The following is a 16,626-nucleotide window of genomic DNA, read 5'->3' on the forward strand; positions in this document are numbered from 1 at the left end:
TAATTTAACAGAATAACAGCTCTTCTTAACAACCTAGGGCACAGGCCCTTACTATATGACTGTAAACATATATCTACTATCCCTTTGTACAAATAGACTCTTTAAATTACTAGAGCAGCTTAACTACTCTCGTCTTATATAGTCTTATACTCACACAGGACATTAAACTTATTAATTAACTAATTAATAAAGACTAATTCTCCTTATGCCTTTATACCTTTAGGTACAGGGAGGGTTAGAAGTGCTGACTAGGATGCGGGACGGAAGCGGAATGTAAAGGCACCGAGTCGGATGTGAGTCGGGGCATGGACCCTTTGAGGGACCGGTGCTTTACACCCTCCTTATATACTATAGATAACTAGTCAGCGCTAACGTCTAATTATGGCTGAAAATGGGCTATTGCGGATCATCCTAAAGTATCAAGACTCCCGTTGGGTAATAATCCTGACAATGGCCCTAGCTCTTAGTGAAAGTGAAGGTCTGGAAGGATCGACGAAGTCAGATGGAACCCGCTAGTAGGTTGTGCCATCTGATCCTATCGGAAGTCCTGACAATGAACCAGCGAAAACCTTGAATCGCGCACTTCAAAATAGACTGGGAAACCTCCCTATTGTGCCTAACGTTGGAGAGCTCGAACAGGTCGACGTTGATCTTCAAGACGCGTTCCTTCGGCCGGGACTTGCCGGATGCATTCAAGCGCGCTCTCTATGATGGCTGCAAAATCTTCTCTCACGCTTGGGTGAAAAGCACGCGCGGAGCGGAGTGGGCCAAGCATCCGCCTAGAACAGTCCCGTGCTGGCGCTTGCCGTCAATCCAGTGCGTCCGAACTTCTTGAGCTAACGCCTCTCGCCTGAAGCACCCTCAGGCTGTTGCGGAGAAACATCGGTTCATCATGAGCGCATATCCCGATCCCAATGAGAACGCGCCGCATCCCTACACGACGCTCTACCCGCAGCATCCCAATACGCAGCAGCTCGATGGCCAGACTTCACGCGGATTGCTTGGAGCGCCGGGAGTGTCTGGAGCGCCAGGAGTGTCCTATCCACCACCGCCAGAGCCGGGCTACCCCAAAATTGAGAACATCAACGAAGTGCTGCAGGCACAAGCTCTCCACGCGAATCATGCCCTGACCGACCAGCGACCCCTGCCGCCGCCTGGACAGGGCCACGGGCAGGTCCAGATAGCTTCGGCGCAGCAGCAGAGCAACATTGACAGTAACAACACCAACCACGGTCACGGTCACGGTCACAGCCACAGCCACGGTCACAGCCACGGTCACAACCACAAGCCCAATCGCCTCCGCAAGGCCTGCGATTCGTGCAGCATCCGCAAGGTCAAGTGCGATGAGTCCGGGCCGCCGTGCCGTGCCTGCCTTGCGTTGGAGATTCCGTGCACCTTCGACCGCCCCAGCAGGAGACGAGGCCCTCCCAACCGCCATGCCGAAGCCATCAAAAAGCGCCGTCTGGACGAGACAGACCCCGCCTCGGGCCAGCCGTCGCCGCAGTCGCCCACCAATGCCGCCCACGCCCTGGCCCAGTTGCAGTCGTCGACGCCTACGCAGCTGTCCGCCGACGCCATTTGTCCGCTCAACACCATGAACGCCCTCATCGACGACTTCTTCACCCACATCCACCCGCTGTGTCCCTTCCCGCACGAACCGTCGTTCCGAGAAGCATGGGCGCGCCGCGAAGACTATACCAATCCATCTTTTCTGGCCCTGCTGGCTTCGATGATTGCCTGTCTCGTGGCATCGTTCCCGCGCAAGCCACGTCTTCACCTGAAGACGCAGACGCGCCACGAATACCCCTCCCACCTCTCTCTGGTCGACAAGTGTCGCGAGGTGTGTACCCAGGCGCGAGGACCTGGCTATCTTGACCGGCCCAGCTTGAACGTATATGATGCCTGCACGAGTTACTTCCTAGGCCTGACGGGCGCGTATGTTTTCCAATGGCGCCAGCTACGGCTCTATTTTGCCGAGTGCCTGACCATCATCCGCTCCTTGGGCCTGCACAAGGCACACGACCAGGGCTACACTCATCTGGGAGCTGTGCCGAGCGCGTGGGGCTCAGATGGCCCAAATTTCGACGGCGCACACGACTTCAAGCTGGATCACATCACCGAGCAGATTGGTCGGAGGCTGTTCTGGACTGTCTTCGTTGGCGTACGGTAAGATTTGCGTGTACGGGAGAGTATCCGTATGTGCTGACCGTGGCGCAGGACAATCCAGCAACTTGGCGCCTCATTCAGCGAGCTGACAATTGCGCCCGCAACACCCACCGAGCCCCTGCCGCCACTGCCTGTTGAAGTAGACGATGTTCACATCTTCCCAGACGAAATACAAGCCCAGCAGTCCGGTGTTATCCCTCTCATCACAGGCTTCAACGTAAATGTCCGCATCTTCTTGTCGTACTCTTCGCTCTCTACTGCCGAGATGGCATTCGGCATGGATGAGGTCTTTGACTGGGATCGACAGCAGCGCATATTCGAGCAGAGCTTGCAGCGCTGTAGGCAGATCCTCGAAAGCCTACCAGACGTCCTCAAGGTACAGTCTAAAGCCGCACGTGACAACCTGGCACAACCCAAGCAGCCGTACTTCCCACCTTTACCTGACTTCGACGGCATGCGTGAGCCTGCACTGAACAGTTTTAGTACTGCCGAAGCCCAGGACCTGCGTCGTTATGAGATCCAAAAGGCCAACGTGTATGCTAGCCACTTGGCTACGCGCTCCTATCTTGTCGAGAAGTACTTTATGCTTCAAGAGAAGGCCAGCACAAAAGCTCAGAGCAATATTCGGAGCTCCCCTAGCGCCCTGGCGACCGGATTGGACAGGTTCGTATCCAGCTCTACTTCAGACGCCGAGGCCCTTGAGAAGATCATGTCCGAAGAGCGAGAGCTTGTCGTCAAGGACCTTCTTGTGGTGCTCGGCAGCATCGACATGGTCAACATGGAGCCAAATGGAGACTCATTCGTAAGTATACTGCTTCAGTTGCGAGATTCTGATTTTCTCTATCAAGCCGATGAACTGCACTTGTCTTGTCCGACTCACTTCATCCTGCACACACAAAACTTGAGCCCGATCGCCAGCTTACGGTTTGTTCCGACACAGATCCAAAAGATACGCTCAATTGCCAGCACACTGCTGGTAGTGCCCAAGGAGAGAAAGGGCAGCGTGGCTCTGCAGCATCAGGACTATCTGTACAAGTTCCTTGAGATCCTTGGGAAATTGGAGCGGGCTAGTCCTGAGGCTAGCGACCCGTCCGACGCAAACATGGACGAAGAGACTGAGCTGAGATTGTGGGCCGATTTACGTGACCATCAGCTGAAGTTTCAAGAGCAAGGCGGGGTTTATGGGTTCTCTTGAGACGAAATCTAGGACGAGCAGCAAAAAATCATGTTGTCGCGAGGTTGATCCATAGTACTGCGCAGGACTCCTGGGCCTTGCACAACAACCTCCGACGATGTTACATCAGCACACCAACTTGGCAACAGAAAGTGGGCTCTACTTTGTTTGCAGGCAACGCCAACGAGACGAACTTTGTTATGATGGTCGCAGACGCTGTAAACCAAGGTGGAGCTCAGATTCTCAACCACCACGACTTGCATATGCCACCCCCCAAAATCGTAGAAATACACCTGTCGTACAAAAACTTATACAAAGCGAAACATGTCTGCGCTCCTGATGTTTCCAGGCTAGGAAAGACGGTTCTACGCTGAATCACCGCTGTTCTTGCCGTCTACGGCACAATGACAACACCTAGACTCCCTGCTTGTCCCACTACACTCCTCGCGATGCCTTCGAGGCTCAGACCTGAAAGCCTGGTCTCGCTGTGCTTGATCTTGGCAATCTCGTAAACATGCTTCAGGCTGACTGTGCCCACAGTTCCCATGACGGCGTTGCCGATGGTAGGACTGTTTGTACTTGTCTTGCCCTTTTGTCCCTCATGGTTGTTCATCGGCCCTGGTACGTTGCCTGCGCCGCGGATCTTGCTCTTGGTGGGCGCAACACCAGCAGCGGAAAGGAGGAGGGTCGCCGTGGGAGGCGTGCGAAGAGAGAAGTGAAAGGAGCGATCCGGTCGGACGGTGATGCGAGCAGGTATCGGGGTGCCGGGGTTGTAGTGGGCTGTGCGCGCATTGAACTCCTGTCTATGTGTGAGCAGCCGTGCCAGGGCTTGAAGAGTTGGTGACTGTTACCTTGCAAAAATCCATACTCTTAACTCCCTTGCTACCGAGCGCCGGGCCGACGGGTGGCGATGGGGACGCCTGGCCAGCGCCGACTATCAGCTTGACGATTTGGTCCTTTGCTATCGCCTTCCGTGCCATTGCGTGCTGTCTCTGGTGGTGAATACGGTTCCGTCCTGGGGCAGCTTCGGAGGTCCGCAGCGCAAAGAGGGGAACAAGGTTTTTCCGTAGCCGTGTCAGAACGGCTGTGAACTGCGCGCCGCACTTGTTTCGAGCGGGCCGGAGCTCATCATAGACTTTGTCGCGAGTTCTTGTGCCCGGCGTAGTTTGAGGTAGTCATGATGACCGTGACGCTCACACCAGTCAATGTGAAAAAGTGCAAGTCAGTGCTGGCCTCCACGTGACACCGCGCCTGCCAAGAAGTGCACGACGCGACTGCCGCCTTCCATCTTGCGCCACTGGGCCGCGCCAGTCAACACATGCTCGCAGCACAACCGCTTCTCCCTCTCCTAATCGTCCACCACCCCCATGTAAGCTCCGACATGCACGATCACGCGCACGTAGACTAACTGCAGATAGGCATCGTCCCAAGTCGACCGCAATGGGCGAGTGTACCCCCGCAAAGCCCGTGGTGCGATTGTATGGCGGCACCCCGCACTCGACAGAACGCCTGCACAAGCCCTTCAAATGCCCCGGATCCGCAGCGTCGACACGCATCTCAGAGAAGCCTGCCCGCAAGAGGCGCAAGGTCGACTATGCTGGCGCGGATGGCGCGGATGGCGACGACAAGCCCTACTCTAACGACGACCGCCTGGCACTCGCCACGCGCGACATCAACCGCTTCCCTGTCTTCAAGCCCAAGGACAAAGACACGGCATTCAGGGCGAGGTTCTCGGTTCCTCTGCTGAACAAAGACGCGACGTCCTACAATGCCAACCGCCCTGCGCCACTTTTGGGCATGCGCCTCGGCGCCGTCTTTGTTGCTCGGCCGCTGCACGACCCGAGTGGAGAGTTCGCCATTGTCCTCTACGACCCCACTGTTGACGACAAGCCTGCATCCACGGAAGAGGTTGTGCCCAAGATGAGCCAGGAAGAGAAGAAAGAAATGGACACGCCTGTAGTACACAAGAGCCTTGCTGAGATTCTTGGATTGAAGAAAAAGGTCGACGAAGAACGGCCAAGAGTGCCAGTCGTCATCGATCCAAGACTGACCAAAGTTTTACGCCCGCATCAGGTTGAAGGTGTCCGCTTCTTGTACCGAGCCACGACGGGCTTGATCGACCCGAAGGCGAACGGATGCATCATGGCGGACGAGATGGGTCTCGGCAAGACGCTGCAATGTATTGCACTCATGTGGACACTGATCAAGCAGTCCCCCGACGCCGGCAAATCCACGATTCAGAAGTGTGTCATCGCTTGCCCTTCAAGTCTGGTCAGAAACTGGGCAAACGAGCTGGTCAAGTGGCTCGGCCCGGATGCAATCCACCCCTTCGCTATAGACGGCAAAGCAACCAAGGAGGAGCTAATCTCACAAATTCGACAGTGGTCCATTGCCTCCGGACGTTCTGTTGTTCGACCTGTTCTCATTGTCTCCTACGAGACACTTCGCCTATACGTGGACGAGTTTGGCCAGACTCCCATCGGCCTACTGCTCTGCGACGAAGGTCACCGACTGAAGAACGGAGAAAGCCAAACCTTCACAGCGCTCAACGGGCTGAACGTACAAAGACGCGTCATCCTCTCTGGCACTCCAATTCAGAATGATCTGTCTGAATATTTCGCCTTGTTGAACTTTGCGAACCCCAACTACCTCGGCACACGAGCAGACTTCCGCAAGCAGTTTGAGATTCCTATATTGAGAGGTCGCGATGCCGACGGAACGGACGAAGACCGAAAGAAGGGTGACGAACGCCTCAAAGAGCTTCTGACGCTCGTCAACAAGTTCATCATTCGACGTACCAACGACATCCTTTCCAAGTACCTGCCTGTCAAGTACGAACATGTGGTCTTCTGCAACCTTGCGCCTTTTCAGAAGGATCTTTACAACCATTTCCTCCAGTCGCCGGAGATCAAGAGTCTGCTCAAAGGCAAAGGCTCGCAGCCTCTCAAGGCTATCGGTATGCTGAAGAAGCTCTGCAACCACCCCGACCTACTCGACCTGCCCATGGATGTACCTGGTAGCGAGAACGTACTTCCGGAAGACTTTGTACCCAAGGATGCTCGAGGAAGAGACCGAGATGTCAAGGTCTGGTACTCTGGCAAGATGCTAGTGCTCGACCGCATGCTCGCCCGCATTCGTGCTGAGACGAATGACAAAATCGTCCTCATTTCCAACTACACGCAGACGTTGGACATATTTGGTGCTCTCTGTCGATCTCGCGGTTACGGTTGTCTGCGCCTGGATGGCACGATGAACGTCAGTAAGCGTCAAAAGCTAGTCGACAAGTTCAATGACCCCGAGGGTCCCGAGTTTGTCTTCCTTTTGTCGTCTAAAGCGGGTGGCTGCGGCCTCAACCTCATCGGAGCGAACCGACTGGTCCTGTTTGACCCTGACTGGAACCCCGCGGCTGACCAGCAAGCGCTTGCGCGTGTTTGGCGTGACGGACAGAAGAAGGACTGCTTTGTGTACCGGTTCATGACGACTGGCACTATTGAGGAGAAGATCTTTCAGCGACAGTCGCACAAGCAATCGCTTTCCTCGTGTGTTGTTGACTCGGCCGAGGATGTTGAGCGTCATTTCAGTCTCGACTCGTTGCGCGAGTTGTTCATGTACAGAGACAACACTACGAGTGACACGCACGACACGTTCAAATGCAAGCGTTGCAGGAAAGAGGACGGCCGGCAGGTGCTCAAGGCACCGGCCATGTTGTATGGCGATACGAGCACATGGAACCACTTTGTCAACGACGGGGAGTCGGGACCGCTTGGGAAGATACAGGATCTCTTACTCAGGCAGGAGACTGCGCAGGGCTGTAACGAGGTCAGCGCCGTGTTCCAGTACATCAGTCATTAGTTGGTAGTGGGTAGTGGGTAGCGGGTAGTTGGTGGTTGGTGGTTGGTGGTTGGTGGTTGGTGGTTGGTGGTTGGTAGTTGCTAGATTTGGGTAGCAGTGGAGTTCTGGGCATCACATGGGCGTTTCCAGCTCATGAAGCGTGGCGTGGCATCGTAGGCGTAATTCTCTTGGACTTGACACTTGTGCGTTCGTGTGTCCAATGCAAGGCAAGTGTGCACATATTGCATGTCGAGAGGTTGCGGGTGACATGGACCGGACTTGGAAGCGTGCATGTGCTATGGTGTTGCAAGGCTGCCTGGAAGTAAGGAGATTTGACGCGTAATGGCTGACAGAGGCAACGAGCGAAATGGAAAGCAGGGGCTAGACGCCGAAACCGGTCGGGGCCTGTCCACGTCCACGGGCAGATCAGCGAGATCAGCGCCATCAGCGCCATCAGCGCCATCAGCGCCATCAGCGCCATCAGCGCCATCAGCGCTAGCTCCACCGAAAGCACGGGGACAAGCGCACGTCTGCCAGTCTTGCAGTCTGTCCAGGCCATGTCGGCTCTGCCCACGCCGTCTCGTTCTTGCACACCAACCTGCGTGCCGTGACCCATTGCCATTGCCATTGCACTCGGCAATCACGGTCCGCCCTAGCCGCCAACATGCTCAGCGGGCCGCCTCGGCTCGTGCCCTTCCTCTTCGTGGCCTTTGTGCTGGCGCTAGTGGTGTGGTATCGTCACGGCGTGTCAGGCACAGGGGCCAGCGCGTCGCTGTCGCCATGGAAGCTCGGGTCCGCCTTGTCGACAGAGCGGCCGTCGTCGCTGCGGCCGGGAGTGGATCCACTGGACTTCAGCATTCCGTTGCGCTTCTCCGAGGGGCAGCCCAAGCCCGCAGGCAGCAACTACACATTCAAAATCGTGGTGCCCAAGACGACCAAGGAAGACCTGGAATGGATGCAGCAGGAGATTCCACATGCGCCGCTGGTCGTCTACGAGGTCGACAACGACAAGGCGGAGAACAAGGTGCCCAAGAACAAGGGCCGTGAGGCTATGGTAGGTGGTGCAGTCAAGGCCATACAGCAGTGCGCAGTGCAGTGCAGTGGTCGCGCAGAGCACACGACACAGCGCATAGGGACGAGAGAGCAGACAGTGCTAACCGTGCGCGCCAGGTCTACCTCAGCTACATCATCGACCACTATGACGACCTCCCCGACACCTCGCTCTTCATGCACGCCCACCGCCATGCGTGGCACAACAACCAGCTCATGGGCCTCGACGCCGCCCAGATCGTCAACCGCCTCAACCACGACCGCGTCGCCCGCCTCGGCTACATGAACGTGCGATGCCACCACGATCCCGGCTGCCCGGACTGGATCCACATGGACCGCCCCGGCGGCGATTTCGACTTCTTCCACAAGCCCGAGGAGATCTACTGGCGCAAGAGCGTCTGGGAGGAGATCCACCCGGGCGCCCCCATCCCGCCCTCCATCTCGGGCATTTGTTGTGCCCAGTTCGCCGTCTCACGCGACAGGATTCGCCAAGTGCCTCTCGAGCGCTTCCAGCACTACCGCAAGTGGCTGCTCACCACCGGCATGGATGATCAGTTCTCCGGTCGCATCTTCGAGTACATCTGGCACTATATCTTCACCGGCCATGAAATCTACTGCCCAGCCATGAACACGTGTTACTGCGACGGCTACGGCATCTGCTTCGGCGGCCGCCAGAAGTTCGACGACTACATCAAGAAGCAGGACGATCGCAACGCAAAATGGAATCAGCTCGACGAATTCAACAAGCGCGCAGACAAGGCCAAGGAAGACGGTAAAGAGCCCGACTTTACAGACGCCGAAAAGGTCACCATGGACACGCTGAAGCGCACAATTGGCGACATGGACGTTGAGCTCGACAAGCTAAGAGAAGATGCAAGGAAGCGGGGCGACGACCCCAAGCTGAGAGCAGAGGAGACGGAGACGTACGACTCCTCTCACATTTGGGACTATGCACCCCACGGCGAAAAGCTCTGAACATGATGTACATGGTGGCTTCTTTGACTGGCGTTGCGGCGGCGCGGGCGTTTAGCCGGCGAGCACATTAGATCCGATCATGACTGTTGTATATAGATTGGAAGTCGCTATCGAGCAACGTGCATCAGACTGTGTTATCCGTTGATCATTCCTTTTCCCTCTTTGACGCCGCTGTGCTGTTGACTGCTGGCTCAAGCATGTTGGTTGTGACCACCGTTTACACGTCGACACGTGCCTCGGCTCCCACACTTTGCACACCAAGCAGCTGCTCTGTTCCCACCGCGCTTTCTTCTTCACGCTGCGTCTTCACCGGGAGAGCTCAGTCACCATGGTTTGCTCTCGAGGTAGCATCCACTCCTGCATGTCATGTGTTTGACCGATACGGCTGCGCTAATTCTCTAAAAATGTGGTGGCTGGGCATTTCCACCCCTCGCCTCGGTGAGGCTCACTAGCAGCAAGCAGTACCGTGCCGCAACTGAACAACCGTTCCATGGGTTGCAATTGGGGTGCACGACGCGTCACGTTTGACTGTAAAAACGCGCCTACAGCGAACAATCACTGTGCCTGAAACAACAGAAGGGTAGCGCTGCGCCACGGTCCAAAACGGCTTCACTCGCACTTCGGCAGAGTTGGATAGATGCCTGGCTAAGCTCTCTCCACCTCAATACACCTAAAAATAACGTCAATCCACATCACAACGCTCTCTGGAATTGCGATCATCTGGCATCTCATTGCTAGAGGGACTGGCAGTGCATCAAACTACCCTCACATCCTAGATTTCGAACGCTATGCTGACAGCAACAATCCAGCTGCGTTCTGCTGGAGTCGGCGCGCGTCCTGAGCCGACATCCCGATGCAAGGTCCAGGTGACGCCCTCCTTATGGGATTATCCCAGATCACACGCTGCAAACCACAGCTGTCCTGAGCCGACTACCTCCGAGAAAGACGTCCTAGAGAGCCTGAAGGTTAGTGGGCCAACTCCAAAGTTATGAAGCGCAAGCTAAGCTCTGAACAGTACGAATGGGAGAGACTTGAAGAGGACAAGCCCGCTCCAGAGACATCCGGACTAGGGAGGAGGAATGTCATTGCAGATCTTCTTGACTTTGAGATTTATAGATGCCCGTTGAAGGACCAAAAGCGCTCTTCGGAGCTAACGAGTCTACACCTGTTCGACGTCAAGGCCAAAAACCTTTCTTTCGATGGTTACGTTCGGTTAGGCCAAGTAGAACACTACGTTGAACGCATCCAGATCCAAGATCTTTCGATTGAGGGATACGGCTCACGAGAAGACCCTGACATCGTCGCATATATTCAAACCAGATTGGCCAGCATAGAAACCACTCACGATATCTGGCTACAGCTGAAACAACCTGCTTCTCGCTATAAAAGATTCCACGCCCCCTTCATGTGGGTCGCTACGTTGGGAAAGCATGCAATTGACTATATGGACGACCAAAAGAAAAACACAGTGGGATTAGAGAGCTTCAAGAACGATTTTCACTGTTGGCTTATACAACGGTTCGGGTCCAACAAGAAGTTCACAGAGTGGTTTGCAGCGTTCGGGAATGTAAGAGACTTCCGAGTTGCTTTGAATGCCTATGTGGATTTCTTCTATAACCAGGTTGTCAACCTAAGTACCTCAAAACATCTAATTAGCCACCCGGTGTGGAGCCACTGCAAGTGCAATAGAACCATGGCAATTGAGCGGCAACCGGACGTAGTCAAGGATACTCTCGCAACACCACATGTGTTCGAAAGTTTCAAACATGTGTACTTCGCTAGCAAGCTGAAACCGGCTTCTCCCTCTAAAGCGGTCAAGGAGATGCAGCATCTGAGAAAACAGATGCTAGGCTTTGCAGAGGATCGCACGGCGCAGACTTCGTCCGAGCACACTGTTACCGAATTTACGAGCGACTCCGGCGCGAGGGTGGGAGATGTGGTCTCATCATCCCGGACGAGGCTGATAAAGCCAATTGGCGAAAGTCTGGTTCTGAGTGGCTTGCCTATGTCCAAGGAATCGAATATCTTCGCAACGGTGCGCAGCGACTTCTGGTTCTATGGCTCTATCGCCCTTCCGACACTAACATGTGTCTCGCCAAATATCCTATTGCAAACGAGGTTTTTCTGTCGGACAACTGCAACTGCGGTGAGCGCGAGATACTTACGACAGATGTCTCACGAACACACAGTGTGGACTGGAACCCAAAATCTCTCAACACTGGAAAGGATCTCATCATCCGCCAAACGTACATCACACAAGATAGCGCATTTGTGACAGTCACCACCGATCACACCATGTGCCCTTGCCGTAAGCCGAAAGCGAGGTTTATGGATTGGCGTGCCGGCGATACGGTCTACATCACAGAGTATACCAACGGTCAACAGCGCCTTGAACCTGTCGTTATCTACAAGATCGACTACAACGCCGGTGAAATGAAAGCCCGTGTACTTTTGCGACTCGCACGAGACTGTTTGGGGCTGGCGCTCGAGGCCAGGCGGACTAGGGTTGCGCCTAATGAACTCGTCCTCACCGACAAGCTCAAAGTATTGCCTATAACACGAATCAAACGGGCTTGCCGCATACGATTTGTTCAACGGCACGATGTACTCAGTCATCAGGTACCTTCACCCTACGATCAACGAGGTGCTGGCGATCATTGGTTCATCAGCATGGGATTGCACTTTGAGGACGATGTTTGGCGGCTGAACTTTTTGGAAGCGCTACCAGCAGGTTTTCACGAGGCTCGGGAAGCACCACTGCCCTGCAAGAAGTTGAGGGGTCTCAGCTTGTTCAGCGGTGGCGGTGGTCTCGATCGAGGCCTTGAGGAAGGAGGTGCCGTGGAGTTCCAGACGTCAGTCGACTATGACCCTGCGGCGATCCATACGCAGCGAGCTAACTGTCATGACCCACAAAATATGCGACTATTTTGTGGATCTGTTGACGACTACCTCCAGAAGTTGCTGTCTGCGATTCAGTCAAACGATGTGGCTTGCGTTGGCAAAGTAGACTTGATTGCAGCAGGTTCCCCATGTCCGGGTACGCTAGCGACTCTCATTCCTACCAGCATCTGGTGAACGTCACTAACTAGAGCAGGCTTTTCTGCTCTGCAACAAAACATGTTAAGCCAGCAATCGCTTACGCATGCCTCACATGTCACCACGTTCTGCACGGCTGTAGATGTGTATCGCCCGTTATATGGCATTCTGGAGAACGTCATCAACATGGCGTCTACACGAACAGGATTCGAAGATCAGAACGTGCTTTCACAACTAGTGGCTTGCATGGTATCCATGGGCTACCAGGTCAATCAATTCATAATGGATAGCTGGAGCTACGGCAGCTGCCAGCGGCGATCAAGAATCGTACTGACAATCGCAGCACCAGGACTTCAGCAAATTCTACAGCCTCCCCATACTCACAGCCGTTCTTATGAAGAAACTGTCGCACGCAGTCTAGGCAGACTTCCGAACGGTGAGCGCTTTGGCGATCGGGAATACTACCCTACGCCTTTCCCGCACGTCTCTGCCGCAGAGCTCACATCCGACCTCCCTAACATCGGCAATGGGAACGTGCAGACTTGTGTTTTGTTTCCTGATCATCGTCTCTCCCGGCCGACAAATGGCAAAGATCGGGCGCTGTTGGAGTTCATACCGAGACAACCTCCAGGCTACGGCTACGCAGAAGCTATGCAGCTGGAGCTGGTACCACCACTCCTTCAGATGCGTAAGAAAGAGATGGGAAGAGCGTACCGACGCATTAAAGCAGATGGGCTCATACCGACGATCACAACGGATCTCAATATGCAAGATGCGCGGAACGGTGCTTCAGTGCATTGGTCTCAGCATCGTCCACTAAGCATCCAGGAGGTTCGACGTACGCAAGGGTACCCAGACCACGAGCCAATCATAGGATCACTCAACGAACAATGGAGAATTATTGGCAACGGAGTAGACCGGAAGGTATCGTTCTCTCTAGGGCTTACACTACGCGATACTCTGACCAAGTCCAAATGCATCACTGAGCCCGCCAATGGCTTAGAAAACGAAACTGAGCTTTTTGTAGATGTCGATCAAGTGCTGAAATATCGCTTAACAGAAGCGGCTCGGCCTTCAAACGTTAACACACTGCAAGAGACAAGCGTATCTTCCTCGGCGCCAGTATCGACAGATTCATTCTCATCAACGTGCGAAACAAAGCCGAGGTTTAATGTGTCGACGTTGCTTGACAAAGTCAATAATGAATCATCACAGGCTAGTCTACGTTTGACCTCACTGCAACGATTCATCGAAGTCAAAGAGCAAGTTGCACCAACAAGCTTTCGAAGATCCTCCCTATCAGCTTTGTCCACATCCATGCAGTCAGCACGACAATATCCATCGATCAAACGCCAAAGAGAAGACTGGGCAGAGAAACAAGAAGAGGGTCCCAAGCTAGCGGATAAGACTGCCGGCTCTTTTAAACGCGCAAAATTCGGAAGGCTGCAAAGGAGTGGCACATAGCCGAAGATCAGCACCAGCGAAGTTCGCGCCCGAGGCATTGCACAAAGAAGTCGGAACCTCTAGTAAAGCGGTCAAGCTGTTGTAGGTCTCCTGGGTAGCAGCAACACACCAGGTTCATTAGATCATTTTGTATGGGTGAGATAGTCCGATAAAGAAAATCGCAAGTTGAATTCAATGGGATGATTTCCTAGCTTGGTTAGCTCCACCATTAGCTGCTTCCCGATCTCGCTCTCATGCAGCGACCTCAAAATTCAATCAACAACCACAGCATTTTCGAACACTCGTTATCCAGGCAGATCATAAGACATGAGTTTCATCAATCTGACTGAAATCGAGTTGCCGGCGGCATTTGACGCCCATGTGCACTTACGTGACGGTGAAATGTCGCAGCTCGTTACCCCCACCATCCGCCAGGGAGGTGTGAATCAGGTGTATGTCATGGTAAGCTAGTTCTTCGCCACCAGGTCACTTCGTCGAGTTTAGTTCTTTCTCAGGCTTTCTCAAAAAATGTCATTTCTCTTATTGCGCAGACACTCTCGTCTCTCCTCTCAGTCGCGCAAGGATTGATTTGTTCCTTAGCCTAATCTTGTCCCGCCCGTCACATCGGTTCAAGCAGCTCTCGAGTATCGTGACCGCCTGCGAGCCATCGAGCCGAATGTTCACTATCTCATGTCCCTCTATTTGCACGAGGACATCACACCCGAGGTGATTCGCGAGGCCAAAAAGGCAGGCATCACCGGTGTCAAGTCCTACCCAGCTGGTGTCACCACGGTAAGTAGTAGCCGTCCCTTCCTCTCGTAAAAGCGCTAACATGAGACAAAGAACTCCTCGTCTGGCGTTCTCTCTTATGAACCTTTCTACCCCGTGTTCGCAGAGATGGAAAAACAAAACATGATCCTCAATCTGCATGGCGAAGTCCCTTCGACGCCCGCAAACACCCATGTTTCCCAAACGGGGGATTCGGCCTCCATCACCATCCTCAACGCGGAGCCTGCATTCCTCCCTACTTTCCGGTCCCTGCACGCCAGGTTCCCTAACCTGCGCATCATCCTCGAGCACTGCAGTACGGCGGCCGCCCTCGACGCTGTCCGCGCTTGCGGGCCCAGCGTCAGCGGGACCATCACGGCGCACCACTTGAGTCTGGTTATTGATGACTGGGCTGGCGATCCGTTCTGCTTCTGCAAGCCTGTAGCCAAGACACCCGAGGACCGCGATGCGCTGTTGAAGGCTGTAGTGGGCAGTCAAGGTCGCTTCTTCCTGGGCACGGATTCGGCGCCGCACCCGAGCACGAAGAAGCGGGGCGAGGACAAGGTAGCTGCGGGCGTGTTTACCCAGCCGTATGCGCTGGGCTATGTGCTCGATGCGCTACAGGTGGGTGTTGAGAGGGGTGTCGTCAAGGAGGAAGAGGTCAGCCAGGAGGTGTTGGAGGGTTTCTTTGGTGGATATGGAAGGAAGTTCTACCAGGTCAGGGATGAGAAGAATGAGAGGATCATGCTGAAGAAAGGTGGAGAGAAGATTGTGGATGTATTGAACAAGGATGGTGTCAGCGTCGAGGTGGTCCCGTTCAGGAAGGGTGAGCAGACGTGGAGCGCCGAGTGGAGGTAAACCCGCCAGAAACAAACAAGCACTCGTAGTGAGAGGAATCATTGCATTTACATACATCTAGCAGCTAGGGTTTGGGATAGGCGTGTCATGCGTCTCCTTCTTGACATACTCGTCGAACCAGAGGACAGCCTGCAAAAAGGCCAGCTCTTTTGCGAATCGTGCGCGTTGATGAGACAGATCGCCCTTGACGCCGAAGCCATGCTCCACGTCCGAGTAGAGCGTCATCTGATAGGGCACACTCATCTCCTTGAGTACATCTTCGGTCACCCGCCTCTTCTCCGCAGGAAAGATAAAGTCCGTCTCCGCCGCGGCGACGCTCAGCGGCCCTTTGATTCCCTTTAGCTCGTGCACCTCGACAAAACTTGGGTGCGCAGTATAGCCAGCATCAAGGCCACCCTCCTTGAGCCATCTGCATACGTACTTGCCGCCAAAACAGTATCCTACGCCACCCAAGCGCTTCACGCCAAGCTCGCCGCGCAGGTGCTTGATGACGGTGGCATAGATGGGGTCGACAGCAGCTTCGCGAGGCATCTTAGTGGCTTTCCAGGTAGGGAAGTCAAAGTCAGGCCCGGGGTTGAGTGGGACCGTGTTTCCATTGAAGACGTCAGGAATGATGGTAAAGTAGCCGTTTGCTGCGAACTGGTCTGCGATGCTTTGATGCGTTAGTCAGTGCTTGAGAGGATCGGTAGGGCAAGGATGGCAGCACAGTTGCACGTTTGGAAACTCGAAGCCGAGGACGTCGGTCATGATGAGGATGGCGTTCTGGGTGCTGCGGTTTTCAGGGTAGGTAATGTATGCGCGGACTTGTCCAACGACTCAGCAAATCTCTCCATGTCTGGGAGGGGAAATACGTACTGTCGCCAATGTTTTTGATGTCTCCTTTCGGTGTGCCTTCATGCTTGACGCCGATGACGCAACACTGTTGCATAGGGTGAGAAGTCATGTTGGACAGGAGAGCTAGCCTGGAGATGTCAAAGTGGAAGCGGTTTGTGCGAAGCTCAAGAGTAAGTAGTTCTGAGGTCCACCTCGGAACTTGTTGCCCCACGGCGGGGCATGCATATAAGCTATGACGATGCAATCGATTGCCTTGGTTGCACGCCAGTGATGGTTCGCAGAAACGATCCGTCTCATCACGCTGCGACTTGGGCGACGTTTGAGGAGAAAATGCACAGCATGAGATGACGAAGAGCAAGAAACTGCGATTAGAGTGAGGTAGACGCACTTGTGCCTGCACAGGTAATGGCCAGGGCTGTCAACGATCAAGTAGGTGAGGCCCAGGAAACGATTTAATTTGATTGATTACCTGTTTGACTCTAGCAGTTGCT

The 16,626-nt window shown here is 54.4% G+C and overlaps 7 protein-coding genes across 7 annotated transcripts, besides 6 other annotated features; 5 read left to right on the forward strand and 2 right to left on the reverse strand.

Annotated features, from left to right (window-relative positions):
• Positions 1-25: 25 nt before the first annotated feature.
• Positions 26-191: a mobile genetic element.
• Positions 162-191: a tandem repeat.
• Positions 192-465: 274 nt separating this feature from the next.
• Positions 466-553: a dispersed repeat.
• A 339-nt stretch (positions 554-892) lies between these two features.
• EKO05_0000485 (uncharacterized protein) lies at positions 893-3,361 on the forward strand (the record flags this gene model as incomplete). Its single annotated transcript, XM_059635440.1, has 3 exons — positions 893-2,166; positions 2,218-2,968; positions 3,107-3,361. 3 exons carry the CDS (start codon positions 893-895, stop codon positions 3,359-3,361), a joined length of 2,280 nt encoding a protein of 759 aa, XP_059491423.1.
• Positions 1,196-1,290: a tandem repeat.
• A 373-nt stretch (positions 3,362-3,734) lies between the features above and the next one.
• EKO05_0000486 (mitochondrial 54S ribosomal protein YmL19) lies at positions 3,735-4,320 on the reverse strand (the record flags this gene model as incomplete). Its single annotated transcript, XM_038936572.1, has 2 exons — positions 3,735-4,139; positions 4,192-4,320. 2 exons carry the CDS (start codon positions 4,318-4,320, stop codon positions 3,735-3,737), a joined length of 534 nt encoding a protein of 177 aa, XP_038803025.1.
• Positions 4,321-4,780: 460 nt separating this feature from the next.
• Positions 4,781-7,192, forward strand: EKO05_0000487 (DNA-dependent ATPase protein rad54; the record flags this gene model as incomplete). The annotated part of the gene is made up of 1 exon (XM_038944711.1): positions 4,781-7,192. One exon carries the CDS (start codon positions 4,781-4,783, stop codon positions 7,190-7,192), a length of 2,412 nt encoding a protein of 803 aa, XP_038803026.1.
• A 27-nt stretch (positions 7,193-7,219) lies between these two features.
• Positions 7,220-7,272: a tandem repeat.
• Positions 7,273-7,605: 333 nt separating this feature from the next.
• Positions 7,606-7,667: a tandem repeat.
• A 168-nt stretch (positions 7,668-7,835) lies between these two features.
• Positions 7,836-9,196, forward strand: EKO05_0000488 (uncharacterized protein; the record flags this gene model as incomplete). Its single annotated transcript, XM_038936909.1, has 2 exons — positions 7,836-8,225; positions 8,342-9,196. The coding sequence occupies 2 exons, from the start codon at positions 7,836-7,838 to the stop codon at positions 9,194-9,196; spliced, it is 1,245 nt and encodes a 414-aa protein (XP_038803027.1).
• Positions 9,197-9,984: 788 nt separating this feature from the next.
• On the forward strand, positions 9,985-13,696 carry EKO05_0000489 (DNA (cytosine-5-)-methyltransferase; the record flags this gene model as incomplete). Its single annotated transcript, XM_059635441.1, has 4 exons — positions 9,985-10,161; positions 10,212-11,123; positions 11,180-12,233; positions 12,291-13,696. The coding sequence occupies 4 exons, from the start codon at positions 9,985-9,987 to the stop codon at positions 13,694-13,696; spliced, it is 3,549 nt and encodes a 1,182-aa protein (XP_059491424.1).
• A 306-nt stretch (positions 13,697-14,002) lies between these two features.
• On the forward strand, positions 14,003-15,301 carry EKO05_0000490 (Dihydroorotase; the record flags this gene model as incomplete). The annotated part of the gene is made up of 3 exons (XM_038936717.2): positions 14,003-14,137; positions 14,276-14,467; positions 14,519-15,301. 3 exons carry the CDS (start codon positions 14,003-14,005, stop codon positions 15,299-15,301), a joined length of 1,110 nt encoding a protein of 369 aa, XP_038803029.2.
• Positions 15,302-15,358: 57 nt separating this feature from the next.
• On the reverse strand, positions 15,359-16,244 carry EKO05_0000491 (uncharacterized protein; the record flags this gene model as incomplete). Its single annotated transcript, XM_038936371.1, has 3 exons — positions 15,359-15,953; positions 16,008-16,104; positions 16,157-16,244. The coding sequence occupies 3 exons, from the start codon at positions 16,242-16,244 to the stop codon at positions 15,359-15,361; spliced, it is 780 nt and encodes a 259-aa protein (XP_038803030.1).
• Between the last annotated feature and the right edge of the window lie 382 nt (positions 16,245-16,626).

The sequence above is a fragment of the Ascochyta rabiei genome, chromosome 1 (assembly GCF_004011695.2).
Source record: "Ascochyta rabiei chromosome 1, complete sequence".
In the NCBI taxonomy this organism is placed as follows: domain Eukaryota; kingdom Fungi; phylum Ascomycota; class Dothideomycetes; order Pleosporales; family Didymellaceae; genus Ascochyta; species Ascochyta rabiei.